The sequence below is a fragment of the Chrysochloris asiatica genome, unplaced genomic scaffold (assembly GCF_000296735.1).
Source record: "Chrysochloris asiatica unplaced genomic scaffold, ChrAsi1.0 scaffold00022, whole genome shotgun sequence".
Taxonomy (NCBI): Eukaryota; Metazoa; Chordata; class Mammalia; order Afrosoricida; family Chrysochloridae; genus Chrysochloris; species Chrysochloris asiatica.
In genome coordinates, this window is record NW_006408540.1 from 19,796,213 (window position 1) to 19,820,163 (window position 23,951).

Below are 23,951 nucleotides of genomic sequence, written 5' to 3' on the forward strand. Positions count from 1 at the left end.
CATCTTTGCTCTTCAACACTTTAAAAAGGTCTTGTGCAGCAGATTTGCCTAATGCAATATGTCGTTTGATTTCTTGACTGCTGCGTCCATGAGTGTTGATAGTTGATCCAAGAAGAAGGAAGTCCTTGACAACTTCAATCGTTTCTCCATTGATAAGAATGTTATTTATTGGTCCAGTGGTGAGGATTTTTGTTTTCTTTACAAAGAGGTGGTGCAACCCATACCGAAGGCTGTGGTCTTTGACCTTCATCAGTATTAAGTTCTCTTCATTTTCATTGAAGTCTTTCTCCAATCCTGATGCCACATTTTTCTTCATTTGATCCAGCTTCTTGGATTATTTGCTCAGCATACATATTGAATAAGTATGGTGAAAGAATACAACCTGGGCGCACACCTTTCCTAATTTTAAACCATTCCGTGTTCCCTTATTCTGTTTGAACAACTGCCTCTTGATCTATGTACAGGTTCCTCATGAGCACAATTAAGTTTCCTGAATAATGACTCTCTGCAATGTTATCCATAGCTTGTCATGATCCACACAATCGAAAGCTTTTGTGTTGTCAATAAAGCACAGTTAAACATCTTTCTGGTATTCTCTCCTTTCAGCCAAGATCCATCGGACATCAGCAGTGATATCCCTGGTTCCACGTCCTCTTTAGTTTGGTTTTACCCTCTGGCAGTTCTGTCAATGTATGTTTACAGTCGTTTTTGGGTTATCTTCAGCAAAACTTTTCTTGTATGAGATATTAGTGATATTGTCTGATGACTTCCATGTTCCTTTGAGTCTTCTCTCTTGGAAATGGGCACAATATCCATCTCTTCCAGTCTATTGACTAGGTAGTTATCTGTCAAATTTCTTGGCATAGAAGAGTGAGTGCTTCATCAGTTTGTTGAAAGATTTCAATTTATATTCCATCAGTTCCCACAACCTTGTTCTTTGCCAATGCCTTCAGTGCAGCTTGGACTTCTTCCTTCAGTATCATTGGCTCTTGCTCGTATGCTATGTCTTGAAATGGTTGAACACTGACCATTTTGTTTTGGTTCAGTGAGTCTGTGTATTCCTTCCATCTTCTTTTGATGCTTTTTGCATCATTCAATATTTTGCCCATAGAATTCTTCAGTACCACAAGTCGAGGCTTGAATTTTTTATTTTTTCAGTTCTTTCAGCTTGAGAAATGCTGAGTGTATTCTTCCCTGTTGGTTTTCTAAGTCCAGATCTTTGCACATTTTCTTACAGTATTTGACTTTGTCTTTTTGAGCTGCTCTTTGAAATTTTCTGTTCAGTTGTTTTATCTCATTTCTTCCATTTGTTTTAGCAAGTTTCAGAGTCTCTTCTGACATCCATTTAGGTGTTTTCCTTCTTTCTTGCCTTCTTAATGGCTTTCTTCCTATATGATGTTCTTGATGTCATCCCACAACTCTTCTTGTCTTCAGTTTTCAGTGTCTAATGCATCAAATCTGTTCTTGATATGATCTCTAAATTCAAGTGGGATGTGTTCAAGGTCATATTTTGGCTTTTGTGGACTTGTTTTAATTTTCTTCAGCTTCAACATTGGATAGATCATCAACATTCATGAATACTTAGGTTCCACATTCATTGAGAACCCATTGTCTAGTGAGTCTGGAGCCAGGGATCACTTTCTTAGGCCTTTCTGGATTGGTGAAAACATCTTTGCATGAAGAGATAGTGGCCCGTCCCGTCCCGGAGGACAGCAGGGGCCCTGTGCCAGGAACTCTCTCAAGTCTTCCATGATATGTCTCTACTTGTCCTTTCTGTTTATAATAAGTGGGTAACTGTAATAATAGTTAAAAGTGTCCGTAAGTTTTGAGAGTCAGTCAGCTAAACTATGGAACCCACAAGGGGCAGTTGTTAAGTGTGTTGTAAGTTTCGACTCATAGCGACCCTGCATAGGGTCTCTGAGGAGCAGTTGGTGGCTTTGAATTGCCAACCTTGTGGTTCATAATCCAGTGCTTAAAGCGCCACACCAGGGGCAGTAAGAACCAGCAAAGAAAGAGCTGGTGTTTGCTTGTTTAGCAGGGGCTAGAAGGACAGAGCCCTCATTTGTGGAAATCCAGCTCTAGATGGCTAGGGTCCACAAGAGAGAGCCACACGGGTAGCTCCTGTCAGAATGATGAAGTGGGAAACAGAGGATATGAGTTCTTTTCACATTTTGAAATTTAACTTTATGTCCTCACTTATTCCTACACTGCCATCCTCTAAGTTCTATCAGTCTTTTGACCCCAGAGATAGGAAATTCTTTCTTGGATGGACCTGAGGCCCACACCCTTTTGGTCTTAGTTAACTCTGTGACTTCTTTTCCAGTCTACACGTGTACCTTATTCTTTAAGTGTGTATGTTGGTTGTGTGTGTGTGTCATCTTCTCCGCACTGGGAAGACTTATAAAACCTTGCTTATAGGTTTCCTCATTCTTGCTTCTAGCTCCTCGACTCAGTGCCTTCACTAAATCCTTTGTAGCTGCCCATAGTTTTCGTTCATGTTCTGCCAGCCCAGAAAATCTTGAGACTGGCTATATAATTCATTCTTCCCAAGCAGTGGCAGTCTGTGTTATCTACTTCGTTTTTTGGCATCCTGAGCTTGTCTTAGATGACTCAATGGTCTTCTATTAACTACTTTAAATGCTCAAAATCCTCTGTATGTGTACCCTAAAAGAAGGGATGTTTTTGTCTTGTCCTCCCTTCCATATCTTAGTACAGTATCCAGCATATGTTGTTGTCATTGTTAAGTGCCGTCAAGTCCATTCCTACCCATAGCAACCCCGTATAAGATTTCTAAGGAGCGACTGGTGAGCTTGAACTGCCAACTTTATGGTTCAAACCAACTTTGCAGTCCAGCGCATTAACCCATAGCACCACATTGCTGAAGACCTCAATGAATTTTGAGTTTTACTTTCAAAGTGGACATATCAAAAAAAGTGAAGATGATTACATTAGAACTACCTAAAACTTGCCTAGTGCTTGTTGTTAAGTGCCATTGAGTCGCTTCTGACCCATGTTGTTGTTGTTGTTGTTAAGTGCCGTAGAGTCGGTTTCGACCCATAGCGACCCTGTACACGGTTTCCAAGGGTGTAAATCTTTACGGGAGTAGAAAGCCTCATCTTTCTCCCGCAGAGCGGCTGGTAGTTTCGAACCGCAGACCTTAAGGTTCGCAGCCCAATTCGTAACCACTACGCTACCAGAGCTCCTTACCCATAGCGACTCTCTATAAGGTTTCTGAGGAGAAGCTGGTGAACTTGCAGTTCAAACCAACTTTGCAGTCCAGTGCATTAACTCATAGCGCCACACCAGGATATATATGTGTGTGTGTGTGTGTGTGTGTGTGTGTGTGTGTGTGTATACACACACATACACACAGAGCGCGCTCTGGTAGCATAGTGGTTACAAATCGGGATGCTAACCTCAAGGTTGGCAATTAATTTCCAGCTTTCTGTGGGAGAAATATGAGGCTTTCTGCTCCCGTAAAGATTTGCAGCCTTGGCAGCCCTGTGCAGGGTGACTATGAATAGGAACCGACTCTTCAGTACTTAACAACAACATAGATAGATAGATAGATAGATAGATAGATAGATAGATAGATAGATAGATAGATATAGATATATGTGTGTGTGTATTTCTATGTATATATGTACATACATATGTGTGTTGTTAAGTGCTGTTGAGTTGATTCCAACTCTTAGCAACCCTGTGTAACATTTCCAAGGAGTGGTTGGTGAGTTTGAATCACTGGCCTTTTGGTCGACCATGTGGTCGAGTACTTATCTTACAGCGCCACACCCGGACTCGTTGGCTTAAGTGCTGTCACAATTGCCTTATACTAATAATTTGATAGTCCCTTGGCATTGTAGTAGTAGTAGTGCTGTAGGATAAGCACTTGGCTGCTGACCACAAGGTTGGCAGTTCACATCCACCTGCTGCTCCTTGGAAACAGGATCACTATGGGCTGGAATTGAGTCAACAGCAGCAACAACATGGTGTTATAGGATAAGCACTGGACTACTAACCACACAGTTGGCAGCTTAAACTCACCAGTTCCGTGGGAGAGAGATGAGGCTGTCTGTCCTTATTAAGATATATAGTCTCAGAAACCACATATAAAGTTGCTATGAGTCAGAACCAACTTGATTGCAGTGGGTTTGGCTTTTGGTTCATTATAAATTAAGAGGTGCCTAGGTGACTCAAGGTTTAAGTGCTTGGTTACAACTGAAAGGTGGGCAGTTTGTACCCATCAGCATCGCCATGGGACAAAGACCTGGCTCCCATAAAGCCTAGGAAACCCAGTAGATTAATTCTTCTCTGTCACGTAGGTTTGCTGTGAGTGGGAATCAACTGGACAGCATACGACGACAGCAGCATTGTGTATCACACCTTATTTTTAGTTTTAACCTCAATAGAAATTAAGTTTTCTCTTTTTGATAATGAAACTGTATTGTTAAAATATAAAGAATAAGCCCAACTCCATGAGCTTGGAGTTTTCTCCAGTGACTTAGCTGTAGGCTTTGAAGCGCTCTTCTTTCTGTTTGAGGCCGGTCCGCAGACCATGAGTGTTCCAGCTGGTGCATAGATCATTCCCTGGTGACTCCCACCAGGCCTTCGATCTTTATTACCCAGGTGGTCGGCTGCAGTTTATATACCAAGCACCTTCAAAGAGCTCGTGAAAATTTTTCATTATCTTTATATTATACTTTTGTTCCAAATTTTTTGAAGTCCCCTTGTTTATTTCCTCTTAACAAGTTCCTGATGCGTCCCCCCTGCAAAAAAACAAAAATTGAAGTGTTTCTAAAAATTAAAAATGTATTCAACTGAAATGAATGAGTATAAATTGCATGTTTTCACTACTAAGGTGATTTTTTACACTTGCGTGGCATCACCACCATGACATCAGGAGAGAACTTATACATTCTCCTGATGCCACAGCCTCTCTTCCATGCACGGAGGGTCCCAAAACTACAGGGTGCACGGAACACCTAGTCCACCATGTCGCTTGTATTTGGGTGAAGGTCACTTGTTTTTGTGTTAAAAGTGTCATATAGGTGAATTTGGAGCTTGAATGCCTTTGTTTTTTGTTTTTTTTTTTCCTTTTCTGACACAATGGAGATTTAGAAGAATGGCCTACTAGATTGCTAGAGTCTGTATTTATCTTTTCTGTTATTAATTCACTTCCTTTTTCTTCCCTTTTGATTGTGAATTATGTGAAGGTTTACAGGGAAGACCAGTTTTCTGTTTAACAATTCATACACAATTTTGTTTCATCTCACAGATTACAAACCCCACAATGAGACATCACTTATGACACTTCCTCCCTGTGTTTCCTGCTTCCATTCCTCCTCCTTTCCTTTGTCCTTGCGTGATAAATGCTCCTTTTGATTGCAAATGGTTATTTTCAGATGTGCATCCATCCCTAGTGTTATTTTCTCCTTGTAGACCTGTCTACTGTTTGTCTGAATTTTGACCCTTGGTGGCTGTGTCATTTCCAGACCTGAAGGGTGACTGTAGGCCATAGTCTCGGGGGTATCACCAGTCTCTACGTGACCAGTGAGCCTGATCTTTTTAACGATTCTACGTTTTGTTCCACATTGTTCTCCCACTCTATCCAGGACCTTTGAATGTGACCCCTTTCAAAGCAGTTGGTAGTGCTAGCCAGACTGCATTTAGTTCTGGTCTCAGGGTTGTGGAAACTGATGTTCCAGTGGTACAGTAGACATCTGCTGGACTGGTTGTTTCCATGGGTCTTTGATTTTCATCACTCTTCTTTCTTCCGGACAAGGAGAGGCCAATAGTTGCACCTTAGATGACTGCTCATGCGCTTTTTTTTCTTTTTTTTTAATGTTTTATTGTGAATTATGTGATCACTTACATGGGAGAATGTTAACTTTACAAATTCATCCTGTCATATGTCGTTACATTGCCATGGTTACAATCCCTTCCATGCATCATCAACCAACCAAAGGGTATGTACCCTGCAAGCCTGCCCCCTGGTCTTCAGCACACAACTCTTCTCCCTCTCTGGATCTAAAGTCCCCAGCTGCTCCATCTCTCCACGTCATCATCTCTGCCTCCATCTCTGGTGTCACTGCTTCTCTGGGTAAGGTCCCAGAGACCTCTGCTCCTAGACTGCAAAGTCAGTCACTCCCCTCATTGCTACAAAACGTCTACCTTTACATTTCCAGCCCTCACTGTCAGTCCTGCTAACAATCATTCACTATTGTATCACAAGCGACCCATCCGCATTTCATTTCATCAGCCACGCCTAGACAGATTAGATACTACTCAGTGGAGATTCTACCTTCCTCTGCACCCTCTGGATCTAGGCTCCCTCTTGAAAGCTTGTAAGCCTGTCACTTCTTGCCTTTGTAGCCCCTCCATTTTGGGTAGCCAATGTCTAAGTTGCCTATCCCTGTCTGCTCTGTGTGTGGAGGGAGTGGGAATGATGTTCATTGTATCAGGCACTTTGAAGACTCTAGTCACTGCTCACCAAAGCAGGATGTAGAACATTGTCTTTAGCTACTGTGTCATGCCAGTTGACCATAGTGTCCTCTGAACCCAGCAACTCATTCCCTCAAGGTGTTGGTTATGTCTAAGAAGTTGTCATAACTTTGTCCTCACATGTTCAACCATATTCATGAATATATTTGCAGCAAAGTAAATTCTCATATATAAATATCCTTTGTTGAGCCTATTAAACATACTTCCTTTATAAGTGAAGAAGCTCAGGGAGGTCACACAAGATCAGGATGAAACAAGACCTCTTGTCACTGCCCTATAGCCTTGCCTTTTTACCAGTGCTTACCAACTTTTCACTCCTAGGTAACCTTGTTCCATGCTCTGTTTATCCCTTCACCAAAGCCCTGCCATAAGACCCCCAAGTTTTAAAAGATGCATCTGTTAGATAAATGCTTTTAAAGTCAGCAGGAGCTGCAAGTTAGAGCTCGGATTAAAATTGGCAATGAAAGCCTTTTTTGGAGGGAAATGAGCACATTACAGAAAGATTTAGGAAATACAGAAAATGGTCACAGATCAGCATTATTACCATCTTGGGATATTGGAAGAATGAGCAACTCTGGGAGCACTGAGACCCCCAGGTTCTGCACTCCTCCCTAGTCGTTAGCCTGCTGTCTCAAACTTTTATATCAGATGGGTCTTACATGACTGAAAAAACACATACTTGTGTTTCAGAGTGAACACATTGAATTGATGTCTTTATTTCTTTTGCTTTTTGCACATAGATTGAGTATGAAAGGAAAAAGAAAGAAGATGGAAAGCGTGCTCGAGCTGATAAACAACATGTTTTAGATATGCTGTTTTCAGCTTTTGAAAAACATCAATATTACAATCTTAAGGACTTGGTGGACATCACAAAGCAGCCTGTGGTATGTATATGTTCAAATTGATCGTTTAACTGTGTCCTGTTTCACTTATATATCATTCCTGAAGAGAAAAGTATCTATCGTATATAAGGAAGTTAACATGCACCCAAGCTAATGTTAGATTTCATTTCAGTACTCAGAAAAGGATATCTTAATGTAGCCTGTTTATTTATTTTTGAAACATTAGCTTTACTATTTTAGATTTAAACAAATTTAATATCAGTTGTTCCTTAGGAGAGCTCTGGTGTGACGCTGGAGGATAATTACTGGACTGGTAGGTAACCACGAGGTCAGCAGTTCAAGCCCACCAGCCATTCTCTGTAAGTTGGAACCAACTCAGTAGCACACAGCAACAACAATAGCATTCCATTTGAAGAAAAGATAGAATTATCCTCCTCTGAATTGATCCTTGACAGGAAGCCTAAAGTCTTGCTAATGTCGTTTCTAGTACCTTGAAGTCATGTGGATCTGTCATGGTAAGAGGGTCTGTCCCTGTTGTGTGGACTGCTCCCTGTGAATGTTTTTTATCAGACTCTTGTCTATCACTGGATGTCTTTATGTAGCATCACACTGCCCTTCTAAGTGACACTTGTTAAGATTTGCGGTCAATTGACCTATTTTTCATTTTTAAGGTAAATTTACTTAAGTAATATTTTAGGAAGTTTATTTTTGTTCCATAAATAGTAGCGGGGTTCTTTCCCCCTTCATTCTCCAGACTTTTATGCCTATTTGCTAGTAATTTCTATTTCAAGTCCATTTAAAAAGTTGATAGCAAGTAAGTGATCCAATCCTTTCTCCAATCTTGAAGCTCTATTTGACTGTCTCATACCTAATGTTATCAAAGTATCAGATTTAATCCTGAGTCTTATTTACTTATAATTTAAGAAAAATTACATGGTAACCCTGTTATTTTCTGTCCTCATTATTTCCAGTTTTCTTCATTTTTTCCACTTTGACAGTATATGCAAGACTGTTAATTCTAGCCACTCCATGTACTCTGAATATGTAACAGGATCATCAGTTTTTAAAAAAAACAACAACAACAACATTGTAACATAACTAGATAATATGGGTATCGGGAGGGTTTATATACTTCTTCCTGGTATATATAAAGCTTTAAGAGATGATTGATGAAACTTCAGTGTTGATTATAGTTTTCACTTCTGCAGATTACTTTACTGTTAGTACATCCGCTTTTTAAGTTTCTCATTAAGAAGTTAATTTACATTTCAAAAGACCTAAATACTTTTTTTATGGAGAAGAAGAAAGACCTTGTACTTAGTATTACCAATTCATCCTAATGACTTCAGTCCTTCAGCGTCAAAGCCCTACAAACAGCATTCTAAGTTAGATTGTTAAAAAATTTGAAATAGAATAATTCATGAGCTGTCGTATGTTTCTCCTGGTTTTAATGAAGTTTATCTTCATCTACATCCACAATACATGCATATACACATTACTCTGGAGACGCTGACAGTAGATAGGATGTTCTCATGGAATAACAAATGCAGAAAACTTAGACAAGAGAAAAGAAGCATTTAAAGGAGGGACTTACAGACGATACAGAGAAAGCAGTTTCCCTAAAATAGGGTGACTAAAGGGATTACTAGTATATCTCTCAATTTTGGTTCTTCAGATAGTTTGTATATGATGGTGCTCAGCGAATCTCTCGTAGTCGAGTTTCTGAACTCAGTAGATGGACTTTAGGAGACCATTAGCTCCTGAATATATGCAAAAATAAGTGGGTTTTTCTAGAAGAACAGGTCTGTAGCTTTCCTTAGAGTCTCAATAGGTCTGGGGCCTAAGAGAGCTTATGAGCCGTTGATCTAGAAACTAAATTGGTTTATAATAGGCTAGCTTCTTATTTTAGTTTTATGATTTCTAGAGGCTAAATTAGTCAAGAAGCAGATAATTCTTAAAGGCAGGATTATATATAATTTTTATCCCTTACTTACTCGGATCCACAGTACAAGCATAATAGAAACTCAGTAAATATTTGCTGAATTTGATTGCAGTAGGGAAACGGTCTTATCTTCAGTTTCCAGGTGGATTTTTGACAGACCTTGTGGGGCTGGGGTGGGATGAGGGGCCAGTCTCAAGAAGGTATAGAACAAGTGCACCTCACCGGAAGTGGGCCACAGCTGTAGTTACCTCATCTAGAGGGGAAGGCTGGAAGTGGTCAGCATGGATTCCAGTCCTGCAGTTTACTTCAGTGGGACGTGGACAGATGGTTCCCTCTCTCTGGGTATCCATTCCTAAAATTGGAGTTGGACAAGGTAATCTTCGTGTTCTAAATCTACGATTCTCTTCCTCTCTTAGTTCATCCCTCCTTTCTACCTCCCTCTTGTATTTAAACTGAAGTGGCAAATCTCATTGAACTAGAAAGAAAGTAGTCAGTGCTTGACTCTTCTCCATGTAGGTGATTCTCCCTTTGAAAGTTCACAGAACATCAGAGACTGCACTTGGGCCATCACTCCCCCTTACTATTTCAGTTTAATCTGAGCAGTCCAATCTAGCATGAAGAGCAGAGATGGGCTTCCTGGTCTGATGGAACCATCACAGGATTTGAAATAAGGGAACCTCATTTCAAGTCCTAGCCACTTAGCCAAGTAAATCTATGTAAGATACTTAAATATGTTGTATTTAACATGTACTTTAATACATTGGTGTCGTTAGTGCCACCTAGTTGGTTCCGACTCATAGCGACCCTGGGTAGGGTTTCCTAGGAGCAGGTGATGAGTTTGAACCACCGACCCTGTGGTTCAAACTGAGCTTGTGGTCCAGCACGTTATCCTGCAGCGCCACATCAAGACTTCAAATATATTGTAGTTAATATTGAATATGTTGTTGTTGTATGCTGTTGAGTTGAACTGTCCCATAGGGTTTCTGAGGCTGTGATCTTCACAGGGGTAGAGTGCCAAGTCTTTTCTCCTGTGGATCCAATGGCAGATTCAAACTACCCACCTTTCAGTTAGTTGTGAGCACTTAGCCATCACACCACCGGGGCGCCTCATTTAATACAGAGTTTGCATATATAACATTTAATTTACTTAACATGGGACATATTAATATAAGATTTACCATTATGTCCAGATTATTGTATACTGCATAAATACATTTAAAATAATACCGAGTTTTACCGGATTCTTGTGATGGCTAAATATGCCCGTGGCTGCGTTTATGTGAGAGTGATATTTGTGAAAACTGTTTTATCAGTTACAGAGTATTTTACTAATACTTATTAGTTGTTGTTGTTAAGTGCCACTGAGTCCAACTCATAGCAACCCTGTGTACGATTTCTGAGAAGTGCCTGGTGGGTTTGGACCACTGACCTTGTTTATTGTTATCAGTCAAATGCTATTGAGTCCTGTGTAAAAGGGAGGAAAAGAACTCTTTCTCCTGTGAGTCCGTTCTGTGCTGTATGTATGTGTTGCATGGCATTTTCACCCGGTAGCCTTTCTTCTCTGATGGCTCCCAGTCCACTCTGGATAACCAGGTTCCTCCCTTGGAGTCTGTCACTTTAACACATCCTCTTTGCTATTAGCAGCATTGCTATAGTCGTTAGTCACCATCTGCTTTCTGACCTTTAGAGAGTCATTTTTGACAGATTCTGAGTGAGTTTGAAGTATTCTCTTATTTTTCCATTTCCATTCTATATTCTTTTTCCTAAAGACCTTCACTTCTTCAAGTTATATTATCGATTAGAGAAAGTGTCTTCAGGTCCAGTCTCTCTGTTACATTCACATTGTTTGTGACCTACCTAAGTGGTCAAAAAGAGGTAAAGTCATGCTTGGTATCCATTTAAATGGCTGTTTTTATGTGATTCAACTATTGGCTTTTTTTCCTTCTCTAAAATAAAATTTCAGAAGAAGTCTATTATTTCTCCCTTGTCATTGTTTGATCTTTTAACCTTGAATGTGTTATGTGTAGTTTTCCTCAGATTTTGTTAACATCCGTAAAATAGAAGCATATACAGCATTTTCTTAGAAACTTTACCTAATTACTCCCTTTGAGGCATCACTCGGATCCCTCTGTAAGCCTGTTTTCTAACACAGCGCTCATTTACCAGTGTTGGTTTTAACCATGCTTTTCTACTAAAGCAGCTGTGACAGTAATGTAACCTCTTCGTTTCCTTGTGCCCTCTTTACCCAATTTCAGATCAAGATCAGGGAAACTGATGCTTTATCTTTAACTATTGATGCTCTCTTCTAAACCATTGGTCTCCAGTCATGTCAGCCCAGTGGGCCATTTTTTAAAATGAGAATATGCTATTGTGCACAGCCTGTGTGTTTTTATTAAAGTAGGTCCAGCTCAACCAAAGGAACTGGGCAAAGATATGTGTGGCTCTGGTTTTGAAACAACTTGGTATCAGCTCTAAATGTTGCCCATCGGGTGGTTGGTTATTTGCATAAAGTAGACTTTTAATCAACAAAACCATTAGACTGGTTTTTGGTATCAGGAGTCAGCTGATGGTATAATCCTCAGCATTTGTTTTCCAATAGGCTTAAATAAGTACTTGAAAACAGTAATTAAAGCAAAATTTGGAATCAGTTAAGCTATGAGATAGACTTTTGAAAGGCTAAATTGACTCAGGAATTTAAGAATTTCTTCTCACAAAAAGTAAAGTGTATTTGACAGGGTGTGCTATTAAGGCCTGTTAGTGGAGCTGGGACTCTTTCAGCTCAAACTTAAGCAAAAGTATAAATTATTGACTTTTGTTGTCATTAAGTGCCATTGGCTCATAATGACCCTGTATAGGGTTTCCAAGAGCAGCTGGTGAGTTTTAATCGCCAACCTTGTGGTTAAGTACTTATCCTACGGCCTCTACACCAGGACCTGTCAGCTCTTACAGCTGGGAAATTCATGGAGCCTCTAACTTTAGACAAAACTGGACCTGATTTCCAAATCGCTTCATCACATTGTCCTCCCATCTCTTCATATCTCGTCTCATCTTTTCATCTTACTTTTAGGTTGCCCTTTTCTTAGGCAAGTTCTTGACATGTGTGGCTGCAAAAATGACCTCCTAAAGCAATTCTCAGCAAGCAACTCGTGAGAAAAATAGAGAATATCTGCCCTCATAATTCCAGTAAAGCCTCAAGGAAGGTTTTTTTTTTTACTTTTTATTGTGGATTGAGTGAAGGTTTACAAAGCAGATCATCAATTTCCCATTCAACAAACCATACACTTCACTTCATCTCAGTGATTGCAATCCCTCATTGTAAGCTCAGTTATCTTCTTCCTCCCTGTGTTTCATGTTTCTACTCCTCCTTCCTTTCCAACATTTCTCAACTTTGTCCCGAGGTATATGCTGCCCTTTTGATGTAGAGTGGTTGACTGTTCTGTGGTGTGCGTACCTCACTAATGTTGTTGTCTCCTGTTGTATATTTACCTGTCTACTGTTTGACTGAACATGGAGCCCCCAAGTGGCTCAAGGGAGATTTTACTGACCTGGTGTGGACTGTGTGTCCATTTTGAACAAAAGGATGGAATATGCTGGGGCCAGGGTTCACAGCCCCTCCCAGCCCTCTTGACAGGGCAGGCAGCGCTATGAGTGAATAAATGCAGGTTTTGCAGAGTCTGTTTCTTCTTAAAAGGTTAGAAGGTTCTTTAACACCCTGACTGCTCCTTTTGGTAACACTCAACACACCTATGAATTTAGTATCTGAATTTGCAATTAGAACTGCTGCCCAGTCTGGTAAACATATGGCTGTCAAATCGAAGTTAATTGAAAGTGAAAAGAAAAATTCATTTCCTCAGATGTGTTAGTTATATTCAGGTGTTGATAGCATATGTGGCTGGTGTTGACCGCAGTTAGAGCAGATCTAGAACACGGAAAGTTCCCCCAGACAGTGCTGCTCCTGACTATAGGTCTCTGAGGGCAAGCAGGCCTTAAAGAGTATCTGACACGTAGTAAGCACTCCGCAAATATTGATTTAGTGAATGAATGGGTGTTGAAACAGAAGTAGGATCAGTTAGGGATTTGAAATAGCTTTTTGTGTTTGTATTTGAAATAGCTTTTTGTGTTTGTATCCAGTGATTTTCTGATTTTGTGAGCCAATCTGTTAATTAGCTAAAAAAGGTGACCTCAGGGGCAATTTTTGGTTCAAGATTTAAAGAGCACTTTATTTTTAAGAATTAGAGTTTTGTTCTTCATTTTTCTCTCATTCTGTCAGGGTTCATCTTTTGTAGGCCTGATCAGAACCATCAGTGGTAGTGTCAGGGTGCCATATGCTACTACTTGTCTCAGGGTAGATGAGGCCATGCTTCATGGAGACCATTCACTCTGTAGACAAGTTTCTTCTTTCAGTCTTTGGTTTTCATCTTGCGCTTTTGCTCCTGACAAATAGAGACCAATAGTTGTATCTTAGATAGCTGCTTACAAAGACCAATAGTTGTATCTTAGATAGCCACTTACAAACACTAATAGTTGTATCTTAGATAGCCACTTACAAAGACCAATAGTTGTATCTTAGATAGCTGCTTACAAAGACCAATAGTTGTATCTTAGATAGCTGCTTACAAACACTAATAGTTGTATCTTAGATAGCCACTTACAAACACTAATAGTTGTATCTTAGATAGCTGCTTACAAAGACCAATAGTTGTATCTTAGATAGCCGCTTACAAGCATTTAAAACCCATAACTAGGATGTAGAACATAAACTTTATGAATTATATTATGCCAGTTGACTGAAGTGTTCCACAGACTTTGGTCCTGTGAAGAGGCATAGTGTCTGACCTCCTGATTTCCTAAGGAAGAAATCGGAGAACCATTAGCCCAGAGCTGATTCCTATGAGATGGAAGTCCGACATTCCTCCACCCTCCAGTCTTCCTTACCAGTTCTGATACCACCCATCCTCCCATAGCACTCTGTGCTTCTCTGCTCGTTTGATCATCCGTTGCAGTGGCCACACAGAACTTAGAGACCATATTCATGCTTATGGACTTTATTAGGGAAGTTAACAAGGTACAAGTCAGAATACAGTCTTTTGGGTCAGTAGTTCCTCTTCTTAACTCTGCGCACAGTCGTGCCTCTCTCTGTGGCCCTAGCCTCAGCCACACAGCCCCTTGACCTCTGCCCTGCTCAGACAAGGGTTACAGATCTCCTTTAGGGCTGCTGATAAGTACTCAAAGGGTATCAACCTGCTAGCCAGGCTCTTGCCTGAAGGCACTTAGCTTTACTCATTCTATAGGCCAGGAAGCCCCCGACACTCTTGTCTCACGCTTTAGGTGCCGCTGCTGTTTCTCCACACAGGGACCTCCGAAGATGCACTCTGCTCGGGGCCCCCCTTTCTTGGTGATCATGAGGTCCATGTTCCTTCTTCTTAGATGGCTCCTTTTAAACCCAGTGGAATGACAAAACTGTCCTATCCCATGGTACGGTCCCTTATACCCTATTTGCATGGAGTGCTGTTGTGGCACTGTGGGATGAAGCACTGACAGGACCGCAAGGTCAGTTTGAACCACAAGGTCGGCGGTTCTAACTCACCGGCCACTCCTTGGAAACCCAATACAGGGTTGCTATGAGTCGGAGCTGACTCAATGGTTCCAACAACAACAACCCAATCATTTGGTGGGAGCTACAAAGACTGTGACTACCAGAGCCATAATTCACAGTCTGGTAGCGTAGTGGTTACGAATCGGGCTGTGAGCCGCAAGGTCAGCAGTTCGAAACTACCAGCGTTCCGCGGGAGAAAGATGAGGCGGTCTGCTCCCGTAAAGATTTACAGCCTCGGAAACCCTGTGTAGGGTCGCTATGAGTCGAAATCGACTCCACGGCACATAACAACAACAACAAACAGGTCCTAAGTCTTCAAACCCAGAAAGTCAGTCCCTTGAGATGTTTGCTTATGTCTAAGAAGAATCCATAACTGTGCCCCTTCTGTGCTTTATTATAAATATGAAAGCATATATATTCATAGAGTCCTGGTGTGGCACTGTAGAATAAGCCCTGGACCGCAAGGTTGATTTGAACTGCAAGGTCAGCAGTTCAAACTCACCAGCCGCCCCTCTGAAACCCTATACAGGGTCACTATGAGCCAGAACCGACTCAACAGCACTTAACAACAACAACAACAGCATATACATTTTATAAATACGACTACATACATACATGCATATATAAGGATAAGTCAAAAGGCATTGTGAGTAGGGTTCCGTATGCACAGGTTTATTCCACAAAACGTGTGTAAATAGGCCTATGCTCTCCGAGGGTGGCTGCAGCCATGTTCTCTCAGTAATACATTTGTCCTAGTCAAGTTAGGGTGACTTTAAAAATAAAGGTCCAATCAAAACTGGCTTCAAAGAGGATCTGCTGGGCTAGTTCAATTCAAAACAGAGGAGGTCAACTCAGAAGGTTATGGTGAGTTTGGGGGATACCAAAAGGAAAAGTCTTGATAGCTTTTTCTCAAAGGGCACATTATGATCATGAGGGCTTATTAGGAAGTTTTCAAAAATTGAGAACTGCATTGGTGAGGAAAAGCTCAGGGAAGTTGAGCTGAGGAAGCTTTTTCCATCACAACAATACACCAGCTCATTCTTTGAAGGTAGCAAGAGCTGTCCTCTGAGAATTTTTTAGGGGACCCTTCCCCCTTCTACCTTACAGCCTTGATCTTGCCCCTTCATGCTTCTTTTTGTTCCCCAAACTCAAAGAACATTGAAAAGGAACGTAATTTGAATGGCTCAAGGATGTCAAAACTGCTATTTTGACATAGTGTGTAAATTGGAATACATATTTCTTCTGGAAAAGGTTAAAGAAATGCAACACTGCCTTGAGAAGTGTTCAGACTGATATGTCAGGAAATAATAGCTTCACAGTTTGATAGTTTTGTTTAATAAAGGTGGCAATGATTTTATTGGCCTCAGGTATAGCAGCAATTGTGAGAATGGTACAGGACCAGGTAGGGTTATACATAGGTCTCTATGAGTTGGAACCGACTGGACAGTCCCTAATAACAACAGTGTGTTTGTAGCAGGACTTTTTAACCTACCCTCATGGATGTGGATACACCTATATGTTGAGTGCTGTCGAGTTGGTTGCAACTCATAGCAACCCTCTGTAAGGTTTCTAAGGAGTGGCTGGTGAGTTTGAAGTTCAAACCAGCCTTGCGGGTGCATACACCAATATATATACCCCTCTATACTGTATTTTTATGTAGATAACATGTACCTCCTATTTGTTTGCCAACCTCTCCTCTTCAGCTAGGATGTACATTAATAAATGTTCCATGTTTTGGGGGTTTTTTACAGAAACTTTTTTTTTTTTTAATGGTATAGTAGTGCTTATGAAACTACATAGGGGTGGTGTGGGGAAGGGAGCTGTTGGCAAACAAATACAAGAAATGCATGTTATTTGCATAAAAATATGGTGCTCATATATGCATTCCTATGTGTATACATACCTACCTGCATGCACATCCACAGGTTTGTCAGTGACCATTAAGTCACTGGGTCTGTTTGCCAGGATGCCTACCTTCCTGAGTCTTGCCAAGCACTTGACGTTTGCACCTCTCAGGGACTCCTGAGAGCTCATAGATCTACTCCCATGTTTGTTGTTGTTAACTGCTATCAAGTCTGACCCATAGTGACCCTGTGGAGAGTTTCCAAGGAATGGCTGGTGGGTTTGAACTGCTGACCTTGTAGTTCCTGGTCCAGTGCTAATCTACATTTGCTCTTTTAACTCGTGGCGTTTTCATCTTTTTTTTCTTCTTCTTCGCTGAATGACATCAAATTTGTGATACCCTTAGTGATAGGAGAGACTAGTTGAATCATGATTTTAAATAAGACAGTGCCTAGATTAAAGGAGTATCTAGACATTTATTTGTATAAAATTTTCAGATAAGCTGTAGACCACACAGTTTTTATTTGTATTTCATCAGGGGTGGGAAGACATTACCAATAAAATCTCATGTTTCACATATTCCTTGATTTTTCAAGAGAGGAAAGGGGTTTAAGATTCTGAGCTGCCTTCTCCAGATTTCTTTAGTTGGTTCCTGAACAAGCTAGAAGGGCCTGTTTTTAGACTTGCCATCCCTTAGGAAACTGCCTCAGGGAAAGAATCAGTTTCTTTGCACTGGTCTCTGCATTAGAAACATTGCTTTGTGGATTGGGATAAGTGTCCCAAACCTCCTGCTTCTGTCTCAGCCATGATTTGAGGTACCAGAGGGCCTTCTCCAGCTCTGCACTGCAACAGCATCAACCCACCCCTTCTTTCTAGAGTGCTCCTCTCAGACAGCTATTCCCATTCCATCCATCTCCAGTGTATATGTGGACTGATACACACAGTCAACTACTGTTTATCCCAGATGTGTTACGTTACCCAGGATGATTTAGTAATAAACAATAGTGTCATCTTAATTTGTGGTTATGAGCTACAGAGGTCTCCTGTTGACCAAAAGGCAATGAAATAAAATATTTTTCTCTTTTCCAACTTAAAAACGTTTATTTTCTATACAAGCTATTCTTTTCTTCTAGTGTACAATGTATTGGATTTTTGTATGCTCACGGAGTTGTACAGCCATCAAAACAATCAACATTTTCATCGCCTCAAAATGAAACCCTGTATCCATTAGTAGTCTCTATTTCTATCCCCTTTTCCCATCCCAGACAACCACAAATCTACTTTCTGTCTCTATAGATTTGTCTAGTCTAGACATTTTTATATAAATGGAACTATATCATATGTGTTCTATTATGACTGACTTTCATTGAGGCATATTGCTTTCAAACTTCATTACTGTTAAAGCATATGTGAGTAGTTCATTCCTTTTTATTGCCAAATGGTTTTCTGTTGTACGGGTATTCTATTTTACTTACCCAGTCGTCAGTTAATAGGCATTTGGATTGTTTCTGCTTTTTAGCTATTATGAATAAAGCAGCTGTAAATATTCATGTAGGAGTTTTTGTGTAAACATATGTTTTAATTTCACTGCAGAGTGGAATTGATGAGTCTTGTGATGACCCAGTGTTTAAAGTGGTCAACTGCTAGTTGAACAGTTCAAACCCACTGTTCATTCCATGGGAGAAAGATGTGACAATATGCTCCCGTAAAGATTTAGAGCCTTGGAAACCCTGTAGGGTTGCTATGAGTTGGAATCGAATAGACTGCAACTGGGTTGGGTTTTTGGTATGGGAACTTTAGGTTCCTGAGTGGTACCATTTGTGCTAGACTAGCATCCATAATCAGTGGTTCAAATCTACCAGCCTCTCCTTGGAAACCTTATACAGACAGGGTCACTATGAGTCAGAACCAACTTGAGGGCACTTAACAACAACAGCAAGCACCCAAAAGGTTAGCATTTTTAATCCATCCAGTGGTGCTGTGGAAGAAAGTTCTGGCACTTACTTCTATACATTTTCAGCCATTGAAAGCCCTTATGGACTAAGAGTTGCTCTTTGTTCGCCAGAGCAGCAAAGTAAAGAGAGTTAGGAATGGAAGGAAGAACTGGAAGTGTGTCTCATTGCCTCCATGAACAACTGCTTCATTTGCCATGAGATCAGAAGAACTGGATGATGCCCAGCTACCATTTTGGAATGTTTTGATCAAAGATTGTGCAGGAAAATCCTAATTTAAAAAAATGATAAAGAGGGGGAGTGGAGGGTAAATAATGGAACAGAATTTTAATTTCTTGTGGAATTAAGACTTTCTGGACCCACTGAGGCTGAATGATCCCCAGAAATTGTTGCACTAAGTAAATGTTTAAACTGAAACTATTTCCTGAAATCATCTTTAAACCAAACGGTGTTGTTGTTGTTAAGGTTGTTAAGATGCCATCAAGAAAGTTCCTACTCATAGCGACTCCATGTGCATCAGAACAAAACAAAACTTTACCCTCTTTTCAAATATTTTAAGGGTAAGTAAACACCTACAGAGTCTCCTACCTTGCCATTTAATTTCCAACAATATTTTCAATTAGACTAGTAAATAGCTGTGCCAATTGATATTTTCTTCTCTTTTTTTTTTTTTTTTTAAATTCAAAGCTATGCTTAAGACCACAAAAACTTGTGAATAGTTTCCATCGTTCTAAATATAAGAATTCATGTGTAAATTTCAAAAGAAATGTCACTGTTTTCATTTTTGTCATTTAAATGTTCCAAAATAGGCATTATGGTTTTTTTCCCATTATATCCCAGTCTCAGAATACCTTCCAATATTCCAAGGTTTAATTGTATTTGTTATAAAGTTAATGTAGTTTCAAATGTGTGTCTTTAAAAAAATAATTAAGATTAAAAGTTTTATCCCAAAGAACGTAGAAGTTGATTATCTGACAAATTCAATTCTGTCAGTCCATCTCATTGAGGATCTTCCTCTTTTTCACTGACCCTCTACTTTGCCAGTGGCAGATAGATGTGGTGTTACTGAAGTGAAATAATGTGTTGCTCTTGTCATTAAGTGCTGTACATTTGGTTCCAACTCATAGTAACCCTGTTAGTTATAATAGAATGAAACTCGCCAGTCCCACACCATCTAACAGTGGTCCCTGTGTTGTTACACACCCTTACAGCCCGTGTGTCGATCATTCCCATTGAGGGTCTTATTAAATTTCATTGACCCTCATTATACCAAACCAATCATTATGTTCTTCTCCATAGACTGGTCCCTTCTGATAACATGTTAAAGTATGTAAATTCTCACCATCTTCTATTCTAAGGAGCATTAGCTAATACTCTTCACCAACATAATTCAGGTGGATCGGTTCTTCTTCAATCTTCCTTATTCATTGTCCAACTTTCTCATGTATATGAAGAGATTGAAAATACCATACATAGCTTGAGTCAAGTGCCCTTAAAGTGACATCTTTGCTTCTTAACACTTTAAACAGATCTTTTGAGGCAGATTTCCCAATGCAGTACATCATCTGATGTCTTAACTACTGCTTCCATGAGCATTGATTGTGGATCTGACTAAAATGAAATCCGTGACAGCTTCAGTCTTCTGTTTATCATAATGTTGCTTATTGGTAAAGTTCTGAGGATTTTTGTTTTCTTTATAGTGAGGTATAATCCACACTGAAGGCTGTAGCATTTGATCTTCAATAAGTGGTTCAAGTCTTTGCTCTCAGCAGACAAGATTTTGTCATGTGATTTCACAGGTGGTTGCTGAGCCTCCCTCTATTCTATTGTCATTTTCTTCTTCATATAGTCTAGCCTCTTGGATTATTTGTTCAACAAACAGATTAAATATGTATGGTAACAGGATATAACCCTGATGCACACACCTTTCCTGATTTTAAACCACACATTATCCCTTTGTTCTGTTCAAATGATTGCCTCTTTGTCTATGTACAGGTTCCACATGAACACAATTAAGTATTCTGAAATTCTCATTTGTCACGATGTTATCCATAATTTGGTATGATCTGCACAGTCCATTGCCTTTATTTAGTCAATAAAACAACTACACATTCTTCTAGTACTCTCTGCTTTCTGCCAGTATCCATGTGACATCATTCACCTGTATGTTTGTGACACTGTGGTGGCTTGCTTGTTGCTATGATGCTGGAAGCTGTGCCACCAATGTTTTAAATAACAGCAGGGCCACCCACGGTGGGCAAGTTTTAACAGAACTTCCAGACTAAGACAGACAAGGAAGAAGGAACTAGAGATCTACTTCTTTTTTAAAAAAAAAAAAAAATTTTTTTAAACTGGCCAGTGAAAACATGAGTTAGCAGCCAAACATTGTCTGATGTCGTGCCGGAGGTGAGCCACTCTGGTTGGGACCATTCAAAATAGAGCTGGAAAAGAGCTGCCTCCACAAAATACAGTCGACCTTAATAAAGGGTTTGGGACCTTCATTTGCTCATTTGGAGTGACTCAAAATGAGAAGAAGCTGCTGCAAGCGTCCATTAATAATTAGAATGTGGAATGTTCATAGTATGGATCTAGGAAATTTGAAAGTCATCAGAAATGGAATGCGTGACGATCAATGAGGCATGGACATCATAATAAAGAAGGAAAGGAAGAAAAGACTGAAACAGATGTCAGAAGAAACTCTCAAACTGGCTTTTGAATGTAGAATAGCAAAAGAGAAAGTGGTGAAGTGAAAGAGCTGAACAGAAGATTTCAAATCAGCTTGAGAAGGCAAAGTATTATGATTGTTTACCAAAAAGAAATGGTAATGTCCATCCATTTTAGGAGTATAAGTATGTGACCAGGAACCAATTGTAGTGAAGGAAATGGTAATGTCCATCCATTTTAGGAGTATAAGTATGTGATCAGGAACCAATTGTAGTGAAGGAAGAAGTGTAAGCTCTACTGAAGGCATTGACAAAAACTCCTAAGGGTTCTGGAATTGGAGGAATACCAATTGAGATGTTTTAACAAAGAGATGCAGCACTGGAAGAGCTCACTGATCTGTGCCAAGACGTTTGGAGGACAGCTACTTGGCTGGCCAGCTGACTGAAAGACTCATATTTATGCTCATTCCAAAGAAAGTTGGTCCTTTTATCAAACAATGTCTTTAATATCACATGCCATGATATTATTCTTGTTGAGTGCCATCAAGTTGGGTCCAACTCATAGCGACCCTGTATAGGGTTTCCAAGGAGCGACTGGTGAGTTCGAATCGTGGACCTTGCAGTTAAAACCGACTGCAGTCCAGTGCTTACCTTACAGTGCCACACTAGGACTCCAGCGTCCATCATCCAGTCTGTGAAATAGGACATGTGATTTGGACGTTGTGTGGCTACCACAGTATATACAGTCAACCTCTGTACAATCCATAGTTAAATACTCATAAAGCCTATTCTGTTAAAACCTTTTGAGAGTCCACTGGCAATAAAAACCCCACATGCCAGTAAAATTTTGCCAAAGATAATTCAGAGACTGTTGCAGAAGTGCACAGACAAGGAAGTACCAGAAGTTCGAGCTGGATTCAGAAGAGAATGTGGACGTTGCAGATATCAGATAGATGTTAACTGAAAAAGAGAACTTACCAGCACACAAATATGAATGCAATAATAAACTGCTTATTCTAGATTTGGGTCAAGTGATAGAGTAGAACTGGGGGGTAAGGGTAGGATGTTTGCTTTGATCATGTCATTGGCCATCTGTCTTGTTTCTTGGAGTTTTTCTAATGGAGGAATGCACCCCATGGAGCCCTGAGAAGAAGATGGTGACATCAAATGGGGACTAGGAGGTATAGAAAGAAGGAGGAAAATACAGAGATAAGACCCATGTTGCCAGAGAAGTCTGTTGCTTTTGTTCAACGCCGTATGCCTAATGCGCACCTGATTTATTTCTTAATAAACGAAGTTTGTGCTGCCAATCCTCTAAACATATCTTCATCTTCATCTGACCTTATTCTCTTGGAGCTTGCTTAATAGAGTCACGGTTGGTCACACAAAAATCACATAAAGATGAAGCAACATTTCAAAATCATTACAGAACCAAAAAGCATGGCATACATTTATTTCCCTTTTGTGTCTGTTTTGGTAATCAATGCCATCTTTGATGTAGAGCTGCATGTTGCATATTCAGTGTCACTTTTCTGGAGAGATTTTTTTGACGAGAATACTAGTTCAGTTTGCTGAAAGAGTATTAGTTCTTGGTGATCGGCTCTCTGTTAAAGGTATAGGGGGTTTTTTGTATCAGTGTCCAGGAATTCTAGTGCAGTTGATTGTGTATGCAGTGTTTGTCCTTGAGATTCAGTGATGCTTTGCAGAAAGTCTATTTGGTTGATAGAGCAATAGAGAGAAAGATGACTATGAGAAATGACAGGGAGGAGGAGTGAGAGGAGGAAGGAGAAAAAGAAAGACTAAAATAGTAGGTCAGTGTGCTTGTAAATCAACATAGATTTGTCTCTGTCTTCAGTTGCACCACCACAGTTTTAACCTGACCCACAATGCAGGCAGCATTTGACCTTTTTGTTCCAGGATTTTCTTTGCCGGGACCTTCTACAGGAGCTGCAGTATTCGATCCAATCTTTCTCTCTATTAAGACTTGCTGTGAACACTCTCCCACAGTCCTTTGATGAAGACTTGCTGGTGGATTATTGCAGATCTTGTACTGCCACACTGCACATGGTCTTTGATGAGAAATGGCCCCAATCCCATGTAGCATAATGGTATCTTGACTTGCAATGTTGAAGGATTCTCTAGACAAAATACTGAATGATGCAGAAAGAACCAAAAGAAGGTATAAACGGAGTCACTGTACCAAATGCTCGAAGTTCAACCTTTTCAAGAGGCAGCTTATGATCAAGAGCCACTGATACTTAAGGAACAAGTCCAAGCTACACTGGAGGTATTGGCGAAAAACAAGGCTCTGGCAATTTCCAGACTACAAATTGAAACTTTTCAATAAACTGATGGAGCACTGAAGGTGCTCACTTGTCTATGCCAAGAAATTTGGAAGCCAAACGATTAGAAGGGATCCATATTTTTGTGCCCATTCCAAAGAAAGGTGATCTAACAGAATGTGGAAATCATCAAATAATATCATTAATATCACACAAGTAAAATATTTCTGAAGATAATTCAAAAATGACTGCAGCAGTATAATGACAGGGAACTGCCCGAAACTCACGCCACATCCAGACGAGAGTGTGAAACGAGGGGCATCATTGCTGA

The 23,951-nt window shown here is 40.1% G+C and overlaps 1 protein-coding gene across 1 annotated transcript in view; it reads left to right on the plus strand.

Moving 5' to 3' along the window:
- The window catches only part of GTF2F2 (general transcription factor IIF, polypeptide 2, 30kDa), a 176,871-nt gene that overhangs the window by 143,657 nt on the left and 9,263 nt on the right, over window positions 1-23,951 (plus strand). Inside the window, exon 7 of the mRNA XM_006837619.1 lies at window positions 7,242-7,385. Coding sequence (XP_006837682.1) covers window positions 7,242-7,385 — 144 coding nt within the window. The remainder of the gene's footprint in view (window positions 1-7,241; window positions 7,386-23,951) is intronic.